The sequence below is a fragment of the Brassica napus genome, chromosome C9 (genome assembly GCF_020379485.1).
Source record: "Brassica napus cultivar Da-Ae chromosome C9, Da-Ae, whole genome shotgun sequence".
Lineage (NCBI taxonomy): Eukaryota > Viridiplantae > Streptophyta > Magnoliopsida > Brassicales > Brassicaceae > Brassica > Brassica napus.
This window is the reverse complement of record NC_063452.1, coordinates 7,104,937-7,129,276: the sequence shown is the minus strand read 5'-3', so window position 1 is coordinate 7,129,276 and position 24,340 is coordinate 7,104,937. Positions and strand designations below refer to the sequence as shown.

General features: G+C 33.3%; 1 protein-coding gene and 1 long non-coding RNA gene across 3 annotated transcripts; one reads left to right on the top strand and one right to left on the bottom strand.

The window, feature by feature from the left end:
- Nucleotides 1-1,715: 1,715 nt before the first annotated feature.
- On the top strand, nt 1,716-4,605 carry LOC106357664 (protein DA1-related 6). Of its 2 annotated transcripts, XM_048767890.1 has the most exons (11): nt 1,716-1,901; nt 2,127-2,190; nt 2,287-2,603; nt 2,674-2,806; nt 2,913-2,987; nt 3,070-3,168; nt 3,260-3,472; nt 3,571-3,633; nt 3,738-3,856; nt 3,942-4,000; nt 4,104-4,605. In XM_048767890.1, exons 2-11 carry the CDS (start codon nt 2,152-2,154, stop codon nt 4,406-4,408), a joined length of 1,422 nt encoding a protein of 473 aa, XP_048623847.1. In that variant the 5' UTR covers nt 1,716-1,901; nt 2,127-2,151; the 3' UTR covers nt 4,409-4,605. The 2 variants fall into 2 exon arrangements, with proteins under 2 accessions (XP_048623847.1, XP_013652801.1); XM_013797347.3 differs by lacking the exon at nt 1,716-1,901 and having other exon boundaries at nt 2,024-2,190.
- Nucleotides 4,606-10,095: 5,490 nt separating this feature from the next.
- LOC106357668 lies at nt 10,096-13,225 on the bottom strand. Its single transcript, XR_007328462.1, has 4 exons — nt 12,941-13,225; nt 12,696-12,786; nt 11,097-12,559; nt 10,096-10,957 (listed from the first exon to the last, which is right to left on the bottom strand). It is a non-coding gene; the product is annotated as an uncharacterized LOC106357668 (long non-coding RNA).
- Nucleotides 13,226-24,340: the final 11,115 nt, after the last annotated feature.

Genomic DNA, 24,340 nt, shown 5'->3' with positions numbered 1-24,340 from the left:
AAAACCATGGACATGGATCAAATGCAACCAAATATCAATAAAAGGATTATAATGGAGGAGGACAGCAAAGGGATAAAATTCCAAAATGTAACTCGCTCAACAGAGAAAAAGAGCAAGGAAGCAAAAACTGGACCTCATAAGAAATTAAACATTTTTGGTCGGTTAGTACAAATGCAACTTGTCTAAGTCTCGACTTCCTTCCGTTTGTCAAAGAATTTTTTAAACATTTTTCAAATGTGAACGCAATATAAAGGGCGTAATGGGCCCTTGAATTTGACAGGTATGGACCTTCCTGAGCCTTTTAAATCTCATTTACTGGGCCTTTTGGGTCTTATATCATGCAGTAGCCTTTGATAATAACATGATCCATGTTGACGAACGCACACCTCTTCTTCTTTACAGAACATTTTCTATTAACCAAAACATTTCGTCTGCCAGTTCTCAAAATTCTATGCATTAAACAGGAGATATATATATTGAATACAAAACACAGTAATGTTATATTTGAATTCACCTTAATTAATACAAGGAATTCGAAATTATTTCAAAAGCAAAAGCGAAGATGGATTGAAATTAAAGAAGTGGAGTCTATAATTAAATATTCGTACATATTAGAAAGAATCAAACATGGAAGCAAGATAACAAGAGCAGGAGACAAGAGTTGAGAGAATTTCCAAGTGAGACGCTTGTCTTCTTAAACTTGTTCATATTCTTCTTGTTCTTGAACCACTTGCTCTGTTCCTTGGAAGACAAGTTATCTTCATCCTCGTAGCTTTTGAAGGTGTAGCTTCTGAGATATCTCTGTCTGTTGGATCTGTAAACCTCCGGGCTTATGAACCTAACGTAATCTCCTGGTGAGTGAAAAGCTTCGTCCTTGGCAAATCTGCTCGACCCTCATCATTTCTGTAATTAATCCTTGTAGGCCTGCTGAAAATGAAATTTATTGTAAACTGTCCTTTGGGGAGATTTATTTAGCCACTGATTAATATGACTTTTGTAGTTGGTACACACTACAGCGCAGGATAATTTTGTTTTAAATTCCATTTATTTATTTTTCAATTAAAATAATTTTTACACGTGGAGCTGGAAATGTACGGTGTGAATCAAGAGAGGTAGACGTCACTCGCCATGTCGTCATCGGTCGACGTCGACACAGATTTGTATTTTTTGATGTAGAATATAGGCCGGAAGCCCATTTTATTTTTGATCAAAACGGCAGCGTATGAGGAGGGAGGGAAACCCCTTGATTGAATCGTCTGGGAAAGATTGAACATTAACGAAAATGCCATTGAGAGTGACATATCTGATGGAAGATCGGAAAAGAAAAAGGAAAAAGCTTTTTGATTTGGGCAGCGGTAACCAACCAAAAACCCAAAAGCCATAGCAACGGGGTTAGGTATGAGACTTGTTTTTTGTAATTATTTAGATGCCAACTTGATCCCCTATTACATTCATCTAAGTAGTTGATTCTTTAGACCATGTTTATCCCTAAGAAATGTTAAGTTTTTTTTTGTCTGAAAAAAAAAATTAAAAAGCAAACCAATCGCGGACCGCCACAAATCAGTGGGACTCACGAACATTTTAAGAAACTCATTAAAATCAGTTTTTAATTAGTAGTTTTTGTAACCGATCCTTAAGGGTTTTGTGGAAGTCCACGCACTAAGAACCTCACTAAAGACACGGATAAACATGCTCTTATATTTAAAGTTTGATATTAATAAAGAGATTCTTCATCGTTATCAAAATTGAGAAAATTTAGCAAAAACCCATGTGAGTTTTTTTTTTTTGTCACGTTGTTGGAGACTATGCATTCCACTAGCAGCTCAAGTGCCGTGCTCTTCTTCTTCTGTTTCTCTGATTATATATTGGTCTCATTTTCTGTTTCAGACAACACACCTCAGGTACCATCCTTTACTATTGTATTTTCTTTCTTCTGTTTCTGACCAATCTGTGTTTTTTTGTGTCTTTCTAATCTTAGCCCTTTTGTTTCCTAATGATGCTGTGGACTTGCTGTTTTAATTGATTTAAATTCCCTTTGCTTGCGGTTAAATGAAATGCTTTTTTTTTTTTTTTGCTAGGACTAGTAAATCTTTCATTGATGACAAATTGGTTGATACCTTGCGCAGGACGCTAGATCGGGGAAGAAGATAGATGGGGTGCTTCTCCTGCTTCAAACCCTCCACCTCTGAGGTTATATATCATTATCTGTGCTTGTCCTAGCCATGTTTTGCTTTCAATTTGCCTCCTTTACCCTTTTTTCTTTAAGACTTAACCTTAAACCTGCAGGATCCTTTTGAAGCTGAAACTGATATCGTCAAACAAGTGTCATCGAATGATGCTCACGTTCAAGAAGATGAACAGCTTGCTTTGGCCATTCAAAAATCTCAAGAAGACGAAGAGGAAAGAAGGCGCATCAGGGACTTAGAAGAGCATGCACAAGAAAGAGGAGAAAGGCAAAAGTATGATAATTCTTCTTCTTTGAAAGGCAAAATGGATGGACAGACTTCTGAGGAGAGTGTAAAGGAGAAAGAAAAAAGAAAACAGTTTGAAGAAGAACTAAAGCAGGATGAACAACTTGCTGTGAGTCCTCCTCCTCCTCGTAGGTAAGCCTCTATTGCTCATTCTTATAAGAAAATATGTCTTGACACTGTTTAAGAATGTTGATACATATAGCAAGTGTGGTGGTTGCCACTCTGAGATTGAACACGGAGGATCAGTGGATGTCTTTGGTGTTCCTTGGCATCCTGAATGTTTCTCTTGTGGTGCTTGCCGCAACCCAATTGTTGTCCACGAGGTTCAAAACCATGTACGCAAAAACAAAAATCCCTTTTAGAATTGCTTGGTAGTTGTTATTCTAATCTACTCCTTGACTTGTTCATTTGTATTCTTATTGATATCACTAACTGCCTTAGGTCTCAAACTCAAGAGGCAAGTTCCACAAAAACTGCTATAACCGGTACTGCTATGTCTGCCAAGAGAAAGTGAAGGTATACACACTGGCTATGTTATGGATTCCTCTTTGGTAATTTTCACGATACTGAGGATTTGATGTAACTATTATTCTTACAGATTAGAGAGTACAATAGCCATCCTTTCTGGAAGGAAATATACTGCCCTGCTCATGAAACTGATGGAACTCCCAAGTGTTGCAGTTGCGAGAGGCTAGAGGTGCGTGAGTTTTACCCTTTACAAAACACGGCAAGAAAGGAAACGAGATGATGATGAGTCAAAGGAATTGAGTTTTTTTTATTTTTGGCAGCCTAGAGAAACGGATTTCGTAATGCTAGATGATGGAAGGTGGCTATGTCTAGAATGTATGGAATCAGCGGTTATGGATACTGACGAAGTCCAGCCTCTTCACTTTGAAATCCGTGACTTCTTCCATGGCTTGTTCTTGCCAGTTGAGAAAGAGTTTTCTCTTCTTTTGGTGGAGAAACAAGCCCTGAATAAAGCTGAGGAGGAAGAAAAGATCGTTAGTACATACCTTCTTAACTGATAATTTCTTTATATATATATGTATCTCTTCTTTTTTTCACTCACACACCTCTTGTAAGTTTCCAACACAAGCAGGACAACCAGCATGGTGTGGTAACCAGAGGTATTTGCTTGTCTGAAGAGCAGATTGTCACAAATGTAAATAACGCTTTTTTTTTACATTAGCTTTAGAGTCCAGCACAAGATTTTGGCATTCATGACTTAAAACTCTCTGTTCCACACACGCACATATATATAAAAAGGTGTCAAAAGGGCCAAAGATGGGGGAGAACAAGCAGCTAACAGGAAAGACCACGGAATCTCAAAGGGTTGTGAGTGGATGCCCGGTCACTGCAATTCTCATCTTATATGGACTTCCTAGGTAACATCACTTTTTTGACCCTGGGTATACTCGCTCTCCCTGTGCCTATTAGACTAAATCAAAGCTCTCTTGAAAATTAACACAGGTTACTAACAGGATCTATCATGGCTCACGAGATGATGCATGCTTATCTTAGACTCAATGGTATGTATGTATGTATTGGTCATAAATAAAAAAGACTCAAATAGTGTTTTCTTTTCCAAGGATTTACATAAGAAAGAGTGTGTTGTTTTGGTTATGGTCACAGGACATAATAATTTGAACAAGGTTCTGGAAGAAGGAATATGCCAAGTGCTAGGGCACATGTGGTTGGAGACTCAAAGATACGCCCCTATTGATGTTGCTGCAGCTTCTTCTTCTTCTTCTTCATCAAATGCGGCAAAGAAAGGGGTGTGGTCTGAACTCGAGAAGAAGCTGGTGGATTTTTACAAGTATGAGATAGAAACAGATGAGTCAGCTGTCTATGGTGAAGGGTTTAGGAAAGTTAACTATATGGTTACAAATTCCAGCCTCCAGGAAACCCTCAAAGAGATTCTTCCCCGCGGGGGTTGAAGAAGATGATGATGAAGAAGATCATCTCTGATTCAAAGTTTTTGAATCAGCTCATGTACGAAGCATACCACATATATGTACACATACGCACGTTTCGGCTTTTCCTTGTTTCTTCATTGTTTATGTTTTTCAGTAAAGCTTGTTTGGTGTATGTAAAACAGTTTTTTTTTCTTGGTGAAGTTGGAACTTTTAGAGTAGCCCTAGGATTTCGGATAGTTGGTTCGATTCGGTCGGTTTTTCGGATAGTTCGGAATTTGGATATTTTGTCGAAACTAACCGAAACTAAATTCGGTTCGGTTCGGTTCGGAAATCGGTTTTATCGGTTTTTGGTTTTTCTAACCGAAAATATCCGAATTTGGATTTTTAACCGAATAACCAAAAATAAACAGTTATTTTCGGTTACTTTCGGTTATTCAATTAGTTTCGGATATGCCTAATTTTCGGTTTAGACCTGAAACTTCATAAAACATTAGCACATTGACAAATAAATAGCAAAAGAAATATATAACATTCATCCTTTTTCAATCAACAACATAAACAAAAAATCAATCATTTTGAATATACAACTCTTTGCACACATACAAAGAGGCATAGATTCATAAACACATATGGTTCTAAAACAGATTGAAAAAGTCCAAAAAAGTAGTGAGAGACCAAAAACAAAACACCATCATCTCCTCACCTATCATCTCCTCAGTCTCGAACTGCAACCTGCAAATTATAGAAGTTTAAAAAAATGGTTAAAACATACACAAAGCCACCAAAGACTCCAAAACAGCAAAATGGGATAATTTACCTCTAATTGTTCAATTCTTCTGGTATTGTTAGAGTCTCTGCATAATGAGAAAGAGATTCAAATGCCAAACTGAAAACATGAGAAATAAGTATGAAGAGTAAAATGCCCAAACGATTACCTAAAGACTCATGGAAGTCTAGTTCTTCAAACATCTGAGTCAAGCTTGCAAGCTTTTCTGCACTGATGCTATTTCGAAGCCATTGTTGTGTACACACAAGTGCTTCAATCATATATGGTGTCAGGCAGCTACGGAAATGATCCAAAATCCGACCACTTGTACTGAAAGCCGTCTCTGAACCAACCGAAGATACCTGAATAGCAACCACATCCTTCGCCAGTTATGATAATATTGGAAACTTGACAGAACTACGCTTCCACCATGATAGAACATTGTAGTCAAATCCCATATATATTGTTTGAACTTCTAGGAACAGGCCTTTCCATCATGTATATGTCAAGCTCACTACTAGCCTCTTCATTTGCAGCTTTTGAAACCATCTCAGAATACAAAGAATCTATCCCTTCATACTCCTCATCGTCATCAGACATCTCAAACAAGCATGCAACTGTTTCCGCATTCTCACTCATGTTTCCTGTACTATCACCTTGAGATGGTGGACCTATCTTCACAACATACTCCTCATACAACTGTTTCATCAATGTGCTAATGGAGGTTCTGAGATGAGCACTTTCCACACTGTCCTTACCATAAAGCTTGTCGAAACAAATAGATGCAAATTGCATCTTGTTTCTAGGATCGAAGACACTAGCAATGATGACAAGTAGATTCATATTAATGAGCCCATCCCAATACTTCTCAAACTTGGTCCTCATTTCTGTTGCTTGAATCCGTAGAAGATCATCTCTGTTGTTGCTCAAAGCTATCATGTTCCTCTCAATGGTCACAATTTCATTGTAACAACTAGTGGAGGTCACTGACTTTGATGCTGAAAATGCCAAAGTGCTTCCGAAAAAGAGTTTAAGAAACTTGACTAACCTATGCACTTCATCCCCTCCCTGAGAAGTTGGAGGCCCAATCCTTTTCTATCCATTCCCTTCAGACTCCTTGAAGTACTCATTGTACAACATGTCTTCGGCCAATAGCTTCTCAAATGCAACTCGAAATTTCAATGCAGCCGACAACATAAGATATGTAGAGTTCCAGCGTGTGACACAATCCAGAGACAAGTTCCCCCTACTAACCTTTCCAGTAAGAACCCTGAGCTGAAAGGACTGAAGCCGTGTACCAGATGATCTAACGTACTTGACAGCATTCCTAATAGCCATTACACTCTCTTTCACCTCAGCTAGACCATCCCTGACAATCAAGTTCAGTACATGCGCACAACAACGTATGTGTAGCAATGTACCATCCTTGATTAGCGCATTAGGTCCTAGTTCTCTACAAGCTTCAGTGAACAGACGCAATGCCTTGTCATTTCCTTTAGCGTTGTCCACTGTCACTGTGAACACCTTCTCAATTCCCCAATCCACTAGACACTGACTCAGATGCTCAGCAATGGTCTCTCCTTTGTGATCTGTAACAGGGTTAAAGCTGATGATCCTCTTCTGCATATCCCAATTTCTATCTATCCAGTGCGCTGTGACTACCATGTAGCTGTAGGATGTTGTAGGAGTGGTCCAAATGTCAGTGGTTAAGGAGACTCTCTTCTGGTCAGAGCAAAATAAGTGCTTCAAACTAGATTTCTCCTTCATAAACATCCAAATATATCTTCTGTTGCTGTTTTTCTGCAGTGAACTGTATACATGGGTGATGCAAAGAGGATATTTAGAATAAATATCTTATTTATTTAGTGTTTTATTTAGAGTTTATTTATTATTAAGATAATTGTCTCTAATGTTTTAGGGTTTTTATGTTTTCTTATATATAGTCTTTGAGGCTATGGTTTTATGTAGTTTATGAGTTTATGATTTGATTAATAAAATTGAGAGTTTTCTATTTGTTCCTTGTTTTTGGTAGATCATTGGTGATCTCAATTAATTTAAGAAGACATTGATCTTAAGCATTCTTAGACTAAATAAGATCTTTGTGACTATTCTAGTTTTCTGGGTATTCTCAAAATCAACGGATCTCTAGTTCTATACTACAAAGCTTCCGCTACATCAATGGGCAATACATTGTGACAGAACCTCCTAAACCCCTCTGACTCCACAAAAGAAAACGGCAGCTCATCAACACAATCATCTCATTCACAGATCTCCTAAACAATCCAACATCATACTTCACCGCAGTAACTACACCACCGCTATCAGTTCCTAAACCCTGCTGACCACCACTCGCCTCAAAAGTTTGGAACAACTTACACCGGTTAATATGATTCATCACTGCGCTAGTTCCACTCTTTTTAGTATCGCATCCGATCTCCTGACCACAGCACCGACAGTTGCAGAGGCTCAAGTTATCTTCCTTTTGAATGAAGTGTTGCCACACCAATGCCCTATGAGCTTGCCTCTTCTTTGGTAACGGATGAAGGTCAGTGCTCGATCTCTCAGTGGCTGATCTTTTCTTTCCACAAGCTACATCTCCAAGTATCTCATCATTGTCTTCACAACCTGACATCTGAAAAATAAAATGTTACTAATACAAGTTCATAACAAAGAAAGTAAGACAGTAATCAACTCATCCAACGACACTAATAAGATGAACAAATTGCAGTTAGAATAGAGACTAAGACCCACAAGAAACCCCATCATAAGAATCGATAAACACAAAACATTTAAAGTTTAAGTTTACATTTTATACCCCATTATAAGAACCAAATCAACAACCTGAAATTGACACAAAATAAGAGAAGGAGAAGGAAGATCTTACCTCGTGTCACAAAGATGGAAGATTCAGACGAAGAAGATGAGCGTGATTGAGGATCTGATGAAGAAGAAGAGGCTCGGGTTTGAGAGAAGAGAAAGACGATTAGGTTAAGTAATTAGGTTTGGTCGTTTAGGTTAGAAGAAAATTATGTTAGGGTTATATAGTAGGTTTATTTTCGGTTAACCGTTCAGAATTAGCGAACCGAACCGAACCGATGCAATAACCAAACATAATTTAAACTTGTGCCGATCGGTTTCTTCCTCCTAATCGAACAATAACCGAATTTTGTATTTCTCGGTTCGGTTCGGTTCGGACCGTTCGTTTCGGTTCGGAATCCCATGCCTACTTTAGAGTATCTTGCTGAAGCTGTTCGTCTGAACCACTAGTTTCGCCGTGGGATTTTTCTTTTTGATATTGATGGTCACTGTCACTAGAGATGTTTTCTCTGTCCTTGTCCAACTCCGTTACTGTCACTAGAGATGGTCACTGAGAGTTGTTCTCTACTTAAAAAGATGTCCGAGACTAGGAATTTTATTAAAAGCTGAATGTAATTTTTACTTTACAGGCTAGTGTGACTCAGATTGCGTTGGATGTCCTATTACTTGAAGATCATTGAATGGATGGTTCATACAGTTGGGGACATCTCATGTGTCATGGAATTTGAAGAAGCTCTAGTATCTCTTTTGTCAGCTGAATCAGAGTATAGGACTATGGTGGCTGCACAAAAAGAGTTAAAATCGACTTAGTTCCGGGAGCAACATTACCTAATCGACCACATTATCGCATGAGTCCCGCAGAGCACGAAGAGTTACGCCGACAAGTCGAGGATCTCCTCCGCAAGGGACATATTAAAGAGAGTTTGAGCCCATGCGCGGTTCCAGCACTCTTGATTCCAAAAAAGGATGGGACGTGGCGCATGTGCGTCAATAGCAGAGCAATAAACAAAATCACCATCCGTTATAGATTTCCTATTCCACGTTTGGATGATCTTATGGACCGGATTGGCTCGGCAAAAATATTTTCAAAGATTGATCTTAAGAGCGGCTATCATCAGATTCAAATTCGACTCGGAGACGAATGGAAAACAACTTTCAAAACCAGAGAAGGCTTGTTCGAATGGCTAGTAATGTCTTTTGGTCTATCCAACGCCCCCAACACTTTTATGCGTATTATGAACCATGCATTACGTCCTTGGCAAGTCCGTTGTCGTATACTTTGATGATATTTTGGTTTTCAGCTCCTCCCTCGCCGAACACGAAAGACACCTCTGACAAGTCATGTCCGTGTTACGTTCGCAACAGCTTTACGCAGCCAAGCAGAAGTGTGAGTTTGGCGTCTTGGAAGTTCTCTTCCTCGGGTATGTGGTTTCAGACAAGGGCTTGGCTGTTGATAACTCAAAAATTGAAGCAATACGATCATGGCCGATGCCAAGAATAGTCTCCGATGTTCGAAGTTTCCATGGTCTTGCTTCCTTTTATAGAAGATTTGCCAGCCACTTTAGCTCCATTATGACACCAATTACGAGCTGTATGAGGGGCGGAAAATTTGACTGGACACCAGACGCAACACACGCATTTAACCTCATCAAAGAAAAGCTCACGACTGCTCCCATTATGGGGACATCTCATGTGTCATGGAATTCGAAGAATCTCTAGTATCTCTTTTGTCAGCTGAATTAGAGTATAGGACTATGGTGGCTGCACTAAAAGAGTTGAAGTGGATCAAGGGTATGGTGGTATTTATGGGTATTATACATTCAGGTGCAATGGATTTATAGTGTGATAGTAAGCATGCACTTTACATTACAGACAATCATGTATTTCATCAGAGAACGAACGAAACATGTGAATGTGAAGAGAGACTGTCATTTCATCAGAGATGATATTCAAGCTGCATTACTTAAACAAAACATGTTTATATGACTGTGCAACTAGCTAACATATTCACTAAGGCACATGGTGGACGACCTTTTCATGTGATTTTATCAAAGTTAGACATTAGGATCTGCATGCTCCAACTTGAGATAGGTATTAAGACATATTGGTCTTATATATATATGGGCTTTAACTTTTTTTTCTGAATTTAAAAAGGAACTGCTAGAAGGAGGCGTTGATGGTTAACAGCTTATCATTATTAATTAGGGTTTTGTATAAAAGGTAAAGCTTAGACTCTTTATAAAGTTGATAGATAATAAACAAACATCCAAATTTTCAGTTGTGCCAATTAACTCTCTAATTATCCAGCAGGTTCGTCTTTCTGACCGAAGCAGAAACCGCATGGCCCATCAAAACCTATAATAATTAAAAAAAGAACACTTCAGTTTCAACTTTTAAGCAGAGATAGATAGCCTCAAAAGCTAAGGATTTTTTTTTTTGTGTGGAGAAGCCAAGTGAATCTTATTCACATGTAAGATGACATGGGAAACTATAAAACTTGCGAAACTTCCACTATCTTTCAGCAAGGAAGCTTTTAACATTGAAAGGGAACAAATTAAGCGTGGTGGGTTTCAAATCAGTACCAGTGTGTACAAAGACCCTACGAGTCGTCTAATTCCAACCAAATCGGCAAAACAATTTAAAAAAAAAGATCTACATATATTATACAAGTCAAAATAGACAAAGTGACAAAAGCGTTTTTGCCTCTAAAAAATAAAGTAACCTATATTGTATTTGCATTAGATTAGCTGATGGTTCTATTCAATATCCATGAATGTTAACCACTAAAGATGGGATGATTAATAATTTAATAATAAGGAAGAAGGAAAAGGAATATGTGACACCCGTCACCTCCTATCTAGGGAACAACGTGCCACCAACAATATCTCATAACACAATAGCCCATACACACGACTACACTCACTCCAAACCCAAATAAAAATCAGTATCACCAATCCGTCCAAATATCATATACTCGTCAGTCTCACCTGAAATGGAGAAGAGAGAGGGGTGAGTAACGGAGAATTCACTCAGTGAGGTATGGGATACTAAACCCGAAGTCCATGGACCCGGACAAAGCACTCCGAATAAATATAATTTAATCCTAACACGTTGCAAACACGGTACCTAAAGTACCCAGAGATCAAACAATGGTCCTAGCGAGGTGCACACTCACTGCCCACTAACAGGACAAAAACACCACCGAATATGTGCTCGGTAACACACGCCCGTAGACGATTTATCGACCTCCAAGCCTTGGCACAACAGGTCGACTAAGCTGTGTCGCAGCATCCACCACACCCAATGTACTGTCTCCAGCCGATACACCCATGGTCAGCTATCATCCAATTCACATCAATATACTATAAATATATATATATTATCAATTATAAACGAACAAGCATTGTTGAACCATCTAACACCATAGTTCCGGTTAAGCAAAGAAAACTAAGCAAACAATGACAGACTCGATTTCACAAGACGGAACACATTAGAAATAAATTATACTTATTCGAGGTCCTAAGCCGTGTAAGAGAAGCTCGGGAAAAGACCCTCACCTTAGCTAATATTGGAGATGAATCACAAAAATGCTCCAAGATCTCGTCCAACAAAACTCAGTCCAACTTTAGAATTAATTACTTGAAATACAAGTAACACTAAAGTTGCATGATTGCATCCCGCGCGCATGTGCATGAATAAGGTTTACGTTATATATGTTTCTTGCAACACAAGAACCAAAAACAATGGTACTTAACCTCGCGGCTTAAGCTTCTTGGACTCCGTCGACGGGAGCTGTGACTCAGGTGGCTCACGGTTCATAATGGTGCTGATCGGTGTTGGTAGTGTCGAGACGCTGACGGATCTGGTTTCACTCTCTTTTTCTTAGTCTCCGCATGTTCACGCTATCCATTGAATGGATCCGACGTGAGCAAAGAGCATGGTAACATCGATGGATCTATTGCAACAAGATTATGACAGTGGCATGACGACGGCTCCGGTGGTGATAATGAAGATGATGACTCCGGTGGTGGGACACGGCTTGATAATGGTGGCTGGATCAAACTCCGGTGATCACGGCACGAGTCAGTGGTGGCATGGCTTGCTCCTCCTTTGGCTCATGGTTAACGATGGTGGTGAATGGTGTTAAACGCCACAGCTCCAGTTTAGATCGTTCCTCCTCCATCTCTCGGTTAAGTCAGCCATGACGAGGGTTGATAAAGGCTCCGGCGCGGCAAGGATCTCAGACCCTCCTCCGGTGAGATGATCATGACGGTGGGGATCCTCTGATGAAGACTATGACGAATGGTGGTTGGTGATGAAAAGCCCCGCTGGTTTCCGCTTGTAAAAATGTCGGCTAGGTTAACATGAGGAAGGAGATGCATACGGTTTTATATATATCGCTTTGGTTTAGCGATTAGTTTGGTTTAGTCCAATTAAATAATCAAACCAATTTCAATATCGGTTTAGTGAAAACCGGGTCGTTACAGAATATTTGTTAAATAATGTTTGGATGTATATAGATTTCTTGGGGACAAACAAGTCGGAGTTGTTGACCGTCTCTCCACAGTTTTTCATGAATCACATGGCCCCTATTGACAAGAAAACATATATTCTTTATCTTTTACTTGACTCTAACATCTTACAATATTATTCTACTCATATTGTTATGACTTGTGGGAAGAAACATGAAAATGGAAACAGAGTATTGAGTCAAAGAAAAGTTACCACATGGGCCATAACGTAGGAGATGGGAACAAAGAGACATTTCAACGAACAGTTGATCTGCAGTAAAACCGTGAACCCCCATATCTTGTTTCTGTAAAGCAAAGGGTTACATTAAAAATCAAAACCATGGACATGGATCGAATGCAACCAAATATCAAAACAAAGGATTATAATGGAGGAGGACAGCAAAGGGATGAAATTCCAAAAAGAACAAAAGAAATGAAAGAAAAAAGGGAACATCACACTTTTGCTGAAGAAGATGATAGCTTTTGTGCTCTTGTGACTTGTCTAATAAATCTGACTTCCTTCGGTTTGTCAAAGAATCGCACTAGAAAAAGGTCTTACGCATTTTAAAATGTGAACTCAATATAAAGGTTTCTCTTCTGTGATTTGCCTCCGAATATTATAAAGGCAAATCTCCAAAATAACATTTTTTAAAGTTTATATCACAAAAATAGCATTCAAAAACTAAAATGACCAAAATAGCACATTTATAAGTTTATCTTTGAAAATTTTAATTTTTTTATTTTTCAAAATTTGAAATCTAATCCCTAAAACCTCATTTCTCAACTCTAAACCCTAAACCCTAAACCCTAAACCCTAAACTCTAAACCCAAAACCCTAAATTCTAAACCCTAAACCCTAACCCCTAAACCCTAAATCATAAACTTCACCCTTTAACTCTAAACCCTAAGTTTGTGACTTTTGATAAAACATTAAGTGCTATTTTTGTGACTTTTGACCTTAAGTACTAGTTTGGGAACAAAAACTTGATTTAGTGCTATTTTTGTCATTTTATCTATTATCAACGCATAAACAAAGGTAGAGCCATCTAGGTGTAATGGGCCCTAAGGTAGAGCCATCTAGGTGTAATGGGCCCTTGGATTGACAGGTATGGACCTTCGTGAGCCTTTTGAATTTCGTTTAATGGGCCTTTTGGGTCTTGTTTCACGCAGGATCCATGTTGCCGAATGTACCTCTTCGTCTTTACAGAAATGCCAACCTTTCGTTTTTGCATTAACCGACCTTCATACATCCCAACGCTAACTAATTAATGCTCTCTCCATTCTAAAAAATAAGTTTTAACTTTATTGAAAATTAAGACAGACTTGTATTTTGGTGTGGCAAATGGGCAGGCTGAAACCCATTTTATTTTAATCATATACTAATAATAACCATCGCATCTTCGACTACACTAATCCGGAACATTCCAGTGGATTTTGTATGAAACGACAGCGTTTGAATCTCTATACTAATAAAAGAGAGTTTTTGAGGCTCCGTAGAGCGTCCACATCAGCGGAAAAAACTTATTCTAAAAGATTACACGTGGCATTAACAAAAAATAAAAATAAAAATACATATAAAGAAAAATAAATAATAAGTAAATATATAATATAAGAAATAGAAATGTTACATTAAACAATAATAAGTAAATATACAATATAATGAAAATAAATAAAAAGTAAATATACAATATAAGAAATAGAAATATTACATTAAACATCTATAATAATTTATAATTAAAAAACTACATTAAAATTACATTTTTATTATTTAAAAATACAATAAGTAAATGTAAATTTTAAATTTTATTATAATAAAAAAACTACATTAAAAGTCTATCTGAAAATATATAGTTTAACATTTTATTATTTTCAAATAATTTTGTAAGTAAATATACAATATAAGAAAGATAAGCATAGAATATAAGATAATATTTTTATCACATTAAACATCTATCATAATATTATCATTTGATATAAAAACAAGAAAATTAGAATAAGTAAATTTATAGTATAAGAAAAAAAAGGTAAAATACAATTAAGAAATGAAAAGACTAAATTAAACATATCTCTGAAAAAATGTATAGTAAAATAAATAATAAGTAAATATACTATATAAGAAATACAAGTATTATATTAAACATCTACCGTAATATTAGAATAACTAAATATACAGTATAAGGAAAAATACAAAATAAGTAAATATACAATATTAGAATTGGAAAAACTAAATTAAACATTTATCTGAAAAAATGTATAGTAAAATAAATAATTAGTAAATATAGATTATAAGACATAAAAATATGGATCATCTTTTTTGGAGAGTTAATCCAAAATGGAGGATCACCAATTTGCGTGGATATTATTGTATATTTGGAAAGGTCGAAACAACAAAGTTTTTAGCAATTTGGATGTTGATCCAAGAGATACGCTTAAACTACCGGAATTAGAATCAACACTTTGGACGGAGGCACATGTAACAAATAATTAGAGGGTTGCAAATCAATTACATGAAAGAATTGTACCAACAATACCAGGGGAATGGTGTTTCATAGATTGCTCATGGAAAGATAAGAAACAATTCTTAGGACAAGGCTAAACAATTCTTAGGACAAGGCTGGTACATCACTTTAGCGAGTTTTGATGGATTGCTAGGGGCACGGAATGTCCGAGCAAGTCTTTCACTTCTTCATTCGGAGGTAGAAGCGCTAATATGGGCAATGAAATGCATGTGGAATTTACGGTAATTTCAGGTCACATTTGCGACATATTGTTCTCAATTGATAAAGATGGTTTCGGAACCAGAAGAATGACTAGCGTTTGACAATTATCAGGAAGACATTAAACTGCTGAAAATAAGTTTTCTAAACTCAGAGATCGTTCATGTACCTCAGACATAAAATCAAAAGGCGGATAGCTTAGCACGAAGTGCTAGGAAACAACCGTCTTTGATCGTTCAAATGGACAGAGTTACCGGTTTGGTTTACAGAGTCAGCATGAGTTTGTAGATGATTGATGTAAAAAAAAGAGATAAAAATATTAGTATAAAAATAAATAATAAGAAATATTATTATGATATTTTATTTTTATTCTAATATTATAATAGATTTATAATTTAATATTATGTAATATTTAAATATTATTGTTAGTAATATTAATCATATAGAAATGTTATATACTATAATAAGTAAATATAAAATATAAGAAAAAATAAATAATAAGTAAATATAGTATATAAGAAATGAAATATTATATTAAATATATATCGTAATATTATGATTGATATAAAAGCAGAAATTTTATAATAAATAACTATACAAAATAAAAGAAGATAAACAGTAAGTAAATATACAATATAAAAAATAGAAAAACTAAATTAAACATTTATCTGAATTAAACATTTATTAAAGAGTTAAAATACATCTATGCTATAAGGTTAAATAAACTAGACTTAGGGTTTAGAGTTATGGGGAGCAGTTTTGTGGATATGATTTCAAAGTTTGAAAAATAAAAAAGAAATATTAAAATTTTCAAAATAAAATGGGTTATTTTGGTCATTTCTTTATTAATGACTATTTTATGACAAAAATTTAAAAACGGCTATTTGAAAGAATTGCCGTACAAATTAAAAAAATTTAAATAATAAGTAAATATATAATATAAAAAATGGAAAACAATATCAAACATCTATACGAAAAATGTAGAGTTTTCTGTTTTTTTTCTAAAGAAATTACTATTGACACAAACATACAATTTAGAATTTTTTTGTTGTTCAGAATACAACGTCCAAATGAATAACTATATAGTTAACATTTAAAAATCAAAATAGCCTTGCGCGTAGCGCGGGTTAACTCCTAGTCCTTACTAATAAAATTGACCTTTTGAGGCTCCATAGAGCGTCCACATCAGCAAAACAAATTTCTCCCGAAAGATAACACGTGGCATAAAATATAGTTTTACATTTTAATATTACTAATTTTCGAAAATTATAAATAATATGTAAAAATACAGCATAAAAATGGAAAAACTACATTAAACATATGTAAAATTACTATTTTTCACTTAAAAAAAGACGGTTTATCTCCATAATGTAACATTACCGTTTTATAAAAAAAAATATTATATATAATTTCGAAAATAATAAATATACGTAAACATACAACATAAAAAATGGAAATACTACATTAAACATATGTAAGATTACCATTTTACATTTTTATTTAAAAATAATAATATGTAAACATGCAACATAAAAAATGGAAAAACAACTTTAAACATATGTAAAATTACCATTTTTCATTTAAAAAAAAAGACGACTTATAAAAAAAGACGGCTTATCTCAATAATGTAATATTACTATTTTGTAAAAAAAAAACATTATATATAATTTCGAAAATAATAAATAATATGTAAACATACAACATAAAAAGTGGAAATACTACATTAAACATATGTAAAATTACCATTTTACATTTAAAAATAACAATAATATGTAAACATACAATATAAAAAAAATAGAAAAACTACATTAAACATATGTAAGATTACCATTTTTCACTAAAAAAATGGCTTATCTCCATAAAGTAACATTACCATTTTATGAAAAATGAAAAAAACATAAATATAACTATTTTATTATTTGTCCAAGTTTCTTCTATTAAACATCGCTGTTTTACATTAAAAGTGGAAAAAAACATTACGATTTTAACATCTATCTTAAAATATAAAATATTGATATTAATTAAATATAAAGTGTAAGAAAGAAAAATACTCAATATATAGAAAAATAAATAATAAGTAAATATTATAAATATATAAATATATGAATTATATATACAATAATAAGTAAATGCATAATTTTTAAAATATGGAAAGAGTACATTAAATATTAAACATCTATCTTAAAATGTAAAATATAAATATTAAGTAAATGGAAAGTATAAGAAAAAGAAATACACAACTTAAAAACAATGGAAAAATATATTAATATTTAAACATCTATCTTAAAATGTAAAATATAGATATTACGCAAATAGAAAGTATAAGAAAGGAAATACACAATTTAAAAAAATGGAAAAAGTACATTAGTATTTAAACATCTATCTTAAAATGTAAATCTATCTTAAAATATAAAATTATTAGTAAATAGAAAGTATAAGAAATATAAATACACAATATAAAGAAAAATAAATAATAAGTAAATATATAATATAAGTAAATACGCAATTAAAAATGGAAAAATACATTAAGATTTAAAAATATATCTTAAAATTTAAAATATAGATATTACGTAAATAGAAAATATAACAAAAACGAAAATATACAACTTAAAGAAAATGGAAAATGTACATTAAGATTTAAACATCTATCTTAAAATGTAAAATAGAGATATTAAATAAATAAAAAGTACAAGAAATGGAAATACATATACATGAAAATAAATAATAAGTAAATAATGTAAATATATAATATTTGAATTATATATATAATAATAAGTAAATACACAATTTTTTTTAAAAAATGGAAAAAGTTCATTAAGCATTAAACATCTATCTTAAAATGTAAAATATATAATATAAGTAAATACACAATTTCAAAAAAAATGGAAAAAGTACATTAAAATTTAAATATCTATTTTAAAATATAAAATATAGATATTACGTAAATAAAAAGTATAAGAAATGGAAATAAACATTTTAAAAAATGGAAAAAGTACATTAAGATTTAAACATCTATCTTAAAATGTACATCTATCTTAAAATGGTAGTAGATTATATAAAAATGGAAATACCACATTAAACAAAAAATAAATAAAAATGTATAGTTTTACCTCAAGAAAGTCCCTATAAAATTTATTATTCCATCAACATTAACCTCACACTATCAAGGAAAACTCAAAGCACTCGAGCAAAAAAATGGTTCCATGTGGAAATACTACATTAAACATATGTAAGATTATCATTTTACATTTAAAAATAACAATAATATGTAAACATACAACATAAAAAAAAATGGAAAAACTACATTAAACATATGTAAGATTACCATTTTTCACTATAAAAAACCGCTTATCTCCGTAATGTAAAATTACCATTTTATAAAAAAAGAAAAAAAAAACATAAATATAACTATTTGACTATTTGTCCAAGTTTCTTCTATTAAACATTGCCGTTTTACATTAAAAGTCGAAAAAAAACATTAAGATTTAAACATCTATCTTAAAATATAAAATATAGATATTAACTAAATATAAAGTATAAGAAAGAGAAATACTCAATATATAGAAAAATAAATAATAAGTAAATATTATAAATATATGAATTATATATACAATAATAAGTAAATGCACAATTTTTAAAATATGGAAAGAGTACATTAAATATTAAACATCTATCTTAAAATGTAAAATATAAATATTAAATAAATAGAAAGTATAAGAAAAAGAAATACGCAACTTAAAAACAATGGAAAAAATATATTAATATTTAAACATCTATCTTAAAATGTAAAATATAGATATTACGCAAATAGAAAGTATAAGAAAAGGATATACACAATTTAAAAAAATGGAAAAAGTACATTAGTATTTAAACATCTATCTTAAAATGTAAATCTATCTTAAAATATAAAATTATTAGTAAATAGAAAGCATAAGAAATATAAATACACAATATAATGAAAAACAAATAATAAGTAAATACGCAATTAAAAATGGAAAATTACATTAAGATTTAAAAATATATCTTAAAATTTAAAATATAGATATTATGTAAATAGAAAGTATAACAAAAATGGAAATATACAATTTAAAGAAAATGGAAAATGTACTTTAAGATTTAAACATCTATCTTAAAATGTAAAATAGATATATTAAGTAAATAAAAAGTACAAGAAATGGAAATACATATACATAAAAATAAACAATAAGTAAATAGTGTAAATATATAATATATGAATTATATATATAATAATAAGTAAATACACAATTTTTTAAAAAAAAATGGAAAAAGTTCATTAAGCATTAAACATCTATCTTAAAATGTAAAATATATAATATAAGTAAATACACAATTTCAAAAAAATGGAAAAAGTACAGTAAGATTTAAATATCTATTTTAAAATATAAAATATAGATATTACGTAAATAAAAAATATAAGAAATGGAAATAAACATTTTAAAAAATGAAAAAAGTACATTAAGATTTAAACATCTATCTTAAAATGGTAGTAAATTATATAAAAATGAAAATACCACATTAAACAAAAAATAAATAAAAATGTATAGTTTTACATCAAGAAAGTCCCTATAAAATTTATTATTCCATCAACATCAACCTCACACTATCAAGGAAAACTTCAAAGCACTCGAGCAAAAAAATGGTTGCACCATCAATTCTTGCCGTCCCAAAAACCTTTAATGACCTTGAAGGATTTTATAACAACGAACTTTTTGTTAGGTGGAGTCATTGTTGGGAAACCCGCAACTTCCAAAAGCCAAACTTATTCGTGAGAATTGAATTGCTTTTCATAGACTCAAAGGTATTCTTACAAATTTAAATTAATCTAGTCCATAATTTTATTGTTAATATTCATACTAACTCTTTCATGATCAAACCTTTACAGTTAATAACCATTCAAGCGTTTATCGCGAACACTTCTTTCCTCGCCAAATCAGGTATTGGTTCATGTTGGTTTAGTATTGTTTTTGGTTTATTAACCGGTTTAGGATGGTCCTATTGTAAATATATTATGCTTAAAATAACTTAAATTAAATAATAGTAATATTATGCTTAAAATATAATTTTAGAGAGTTTTCAAATATAGTTTACAAAACATTATAGGTGATGAATTTAATTTATTAAATTCGTTTATTACTTAAAACTAAGTTTTTTTAAAAACATACGCAGTTATAAATATCAATGCTGGATTGGTGAGTATAACATGATGACAAAAATATAAATATTTCATTTTCAAGATAAGAAATTCAGCTTTTATTTAGTTACCCAATATATAATATCTTAAATTATTTTTTTTAAAAGATACATAATTTATATATATAGATTAATCTTCCAAACTTAAACTATTATATTATATATGAATAATTTTTTTAAATAAAAATAATTTCTGATTTAAAAAAAAAATAAAAACAACAAATGGTTATTTTCAAATAATGGATGTAATTTACATTATACTATCATTTAACAAGTATTAGATACATTTTGATATATCATTATTTTATATTTCCAGAAAAAAATAAATTGTTAAACATCAATATCATCTAGGTTAAGTATACAAACAGCACAAATTCAAACATCACAAAAAATATTTACATAAACATTATAATATAGTAATTTAATCAAAAAATACAATTCAAAAAATCAATATTCAAAAGAATAGTTATATACTTAATATTTGAAAATCAAAGATACTTTTGCTAAAATTGTACTTACCTGGCCAAGGAGATCGATCATCTTTTTACGGATCGATCGATTGTTGAGCATGTGGTCGATCGGAAAATACTCTGCAATTTAATTAAATATCTAAAATATTTATTGCAACACTCAACAGATAGTTTTGCTAAATATGATAACTAGATAGCCAACAAAATTATAAAAAAAATATTTAAATAGTAAAAAATATGTTAATTTAACGCGTTAAAATTTAAAAATAAAGTTTAATTATGACATGCATCTTAACATTTATATAAATATATATCATAACCTAAATATAAATAATTTAGCAACTTAAATTAGAAAAAAAAAAAATCCCAGGTGTAGTCCGGGTTAATCCCTAGGAAACCCTGGATAAATCGTCTCGAAATAATTACGAAAAGGGCAAATGTTATTGCACCACGTATGCAAAAAACAGGTGGAAGCGTGGACCCACAAGTGTCTCTCTCACTCTCTCTCTTTCCTCTCGACGCCGACTTCTTTTGCTTTCTTCTCACACGACCCGACAGCGGTTCAACACATTCAGAGTGAAAGTAGGTATGGTTTTTTTTATTCATGACCCGAGTCGTTGGTTGGTTCGTTGTTTAAGTGTGACGGTCTATATAAAGAGTCAAAGAGAGTCTCCGCCCTTATCAAAATTGAGTAATTTTAGCAAAATCCCATGTGAGTAATTGAGTCTCTCTCTCTCTGCATTCCACTTTCAGCTCAAGTGCCGTGCTCTTCTTTGGTTCGTATCTTGTTCCTTTGGATGATCATTTTCCTATTTAATCGTGTTTCAGACAACCTCAGTTACCATCCTTTAGGCATATTGTATGTTCTTTCTTCTGTTTCAGACCATGCTTTGTTTTTTCTTTCGTTTTTGTGTTTATATATCTTGCTATCTATCTACTCTCCATGATCGCTTTGTTGAAAAGTAAACTTGATTTGTGTCATATTATTGGGCTAACAACTCACTAATCATGTTTAGCCCAACCCAAATTCTAGAAAGTGTCTAGAAAAATCTCCACCTCCATAAGATAAAAAAATCTAGATATTTTGGTAGAATTATCTAAGATAATTAGGATAAGATTATCTAGATATTTTAGTAGAATTTTCTAGATTTTGGATTAAAATATGTAAGATATTTTGTACTTAGGAGGCTATAAATACCTCCACTCTCTTCTCATTTTGTATCACCAAGAAATAATTCAAGTTTGTAACAAGTAATAAAATCCTCTTCTAAGTTATAAAATCTTTCTTCTTCACAAAACTTCTTTCTCTTCAAACACTTAAACACTTTCTCCATCTTTATAAAGTTTTTCATTCCAACAAAGTGGTATCAGAGAAGTTCCTTTTGAAGATGGCAAACAATGGTGTTCCCTTCCAAGTTCCATTGCTCACTAAGAGCAACTATGACAATTGGAGTCTTAGGATGATGGCTATCTTAGGAGCACATGATGTGTGGGAGATAGTCGAGAAAGGCTTCGTTGAACCGGAGAATGATGGTGGTTTATCTCAAACACAAAAGGATGGTTTGAGAGATTCAAGGAAGAGAGACAAGAAGGCTCTCTGTCTAATCTATCAAGGATTAGATGAAGATACATTTGAGAAGGTTGCTGGTGCAAGGACGTCCAAAGAAGCATGGGAGAAGCTTCGGACATCTTACAAGGGCGCGGAACAAGTTAAGAAGGTACGTCTTCAAACTCTAAGAGGAGAATTTGAAGCATTACAAATGAAGGAAGGAGAACTCATCTCAGATTACTTCTCAAGAGTCTTGACGGTTACTAATAACCTAAAAAGAAATGGTGAGAAGTTAGATGAGGTAAGAATCATGGAGAAAGTTCTTAGATCATTGGATTCAAAATTCGAGCATATCGTCACCGTTATTGAAGAGACAAAAGACTTGGAGACTATGACGATGGAGCAACTTCTTGGATCACTACAAGCTTATGAAGAAAAGAAGAAGAAAAAAGAAGATATTGTGGAGCAAGTTCTCAAGATGAGAATTGATCACAAGGAAGAAAGTGGCCGAAATCATCCGAGACGTGGTGGTGGTCATTTTCGAGGACGAGGTCGTGGTGTAAATGGACGAGGTTGGAGACCATATGAAGACAACTTCAACCAAAGAGGAGATAATTCATCAAGAGGTCGTGGAAGAGGAAACCCAAAATCAAGGTACGATAAATCAAGCATCAAATGCTATAGTTGCGGAAAGTTTGGACATTATGCTTCTGAATGCAAAACTCCAAACAACAATAGAGTTGAAGAGAAGTCCAACTATGTTGAAGAACGGCGTAAGGAAGAAGATATGCTGTTGATGGCTTACAAGAAGGATGAACCAAATGAGGTTCACAAGTGGTACCTTGATAGTGGTGCAAGCAACCACATGTGTGGAAATAAAAGCATGTTCGTGGAGCTTGATGAATCGGTGAAAACCAATGTGGCTTTGGGAGATGAATCGAAGATGGAGGTGAAAGGTAAAGGAAATATTCTCATCCGCTTGAAGAATGGAGATCATCAATTCATTTCCAACGTTTACTATATTCCAAGCATGAAGACCAACATCTTGAGCCTAGGACAACTCTTAGAGAAAGGTTATGACATTCGACTAAAAGATAATAGTCTTTCTTTAAGAGATAATGCAAATAATCTCATCACAAAGGTGACAATGTCAAGCAATAGAATGTTTGTCCTAAACATTCAAAATGACATTGCACGATGTCTCAAGATGTGCTACAAGGAGGAATCTTGGCTTTGGCATCTTCGATTTGGGCATCTCAACTTTGGAAGCTTAGAGCTACTTTCCAAGAAAGAAATGGTGAAAGGATTACCTTGCATCAATCATTCAAATCAAGTGTGTGAAGGTTGCTTACTTGGAAAGCAATTCAAGGTGAGTTTTCCAAAGGAGTCGGAGACAAGAGCAAGAAAGCCACTAGAACTCATACATACAGATGTATGTGGCCCAATCAAACCAAGTTCACTTGGTAAGAGTAACTACTTCCTTCTCTTTATTGATGACTTTTCAAGAAAAACATGGGTTTACTTTTTGAAACAAAAATCAGAAGTGTTTGAAAATTTCAAAAAGTTCAAAGCCCATGTTGAGAAGGAAAGTGGTCTTAAGATCAAGTCCATAAGATCAGATCGAGGAGGAGAATTCATGTCCAAGGAGTTTCTGAAGTATTGTGAAGATAATGGCATTCGAAGACAGTTGACGGTGCCAAGAACCCCTCAACAAAATGGAGTAGCGGAAAGAAAGAATAGGACAATACTTGAGATGGCAAGAAGCATGCTCAAGAGTAAGAAGCTACCAAAGGAGTTGTGGGCAGAAGCAGTTGCTTGTGCGGTTTATATATCAAACCATTCTCCAACAAAGAGTGTTTTAGAAAATACACCACAAGAAGCTTGGAGCGGAAGGAAGCCTGGAGTCTCACAC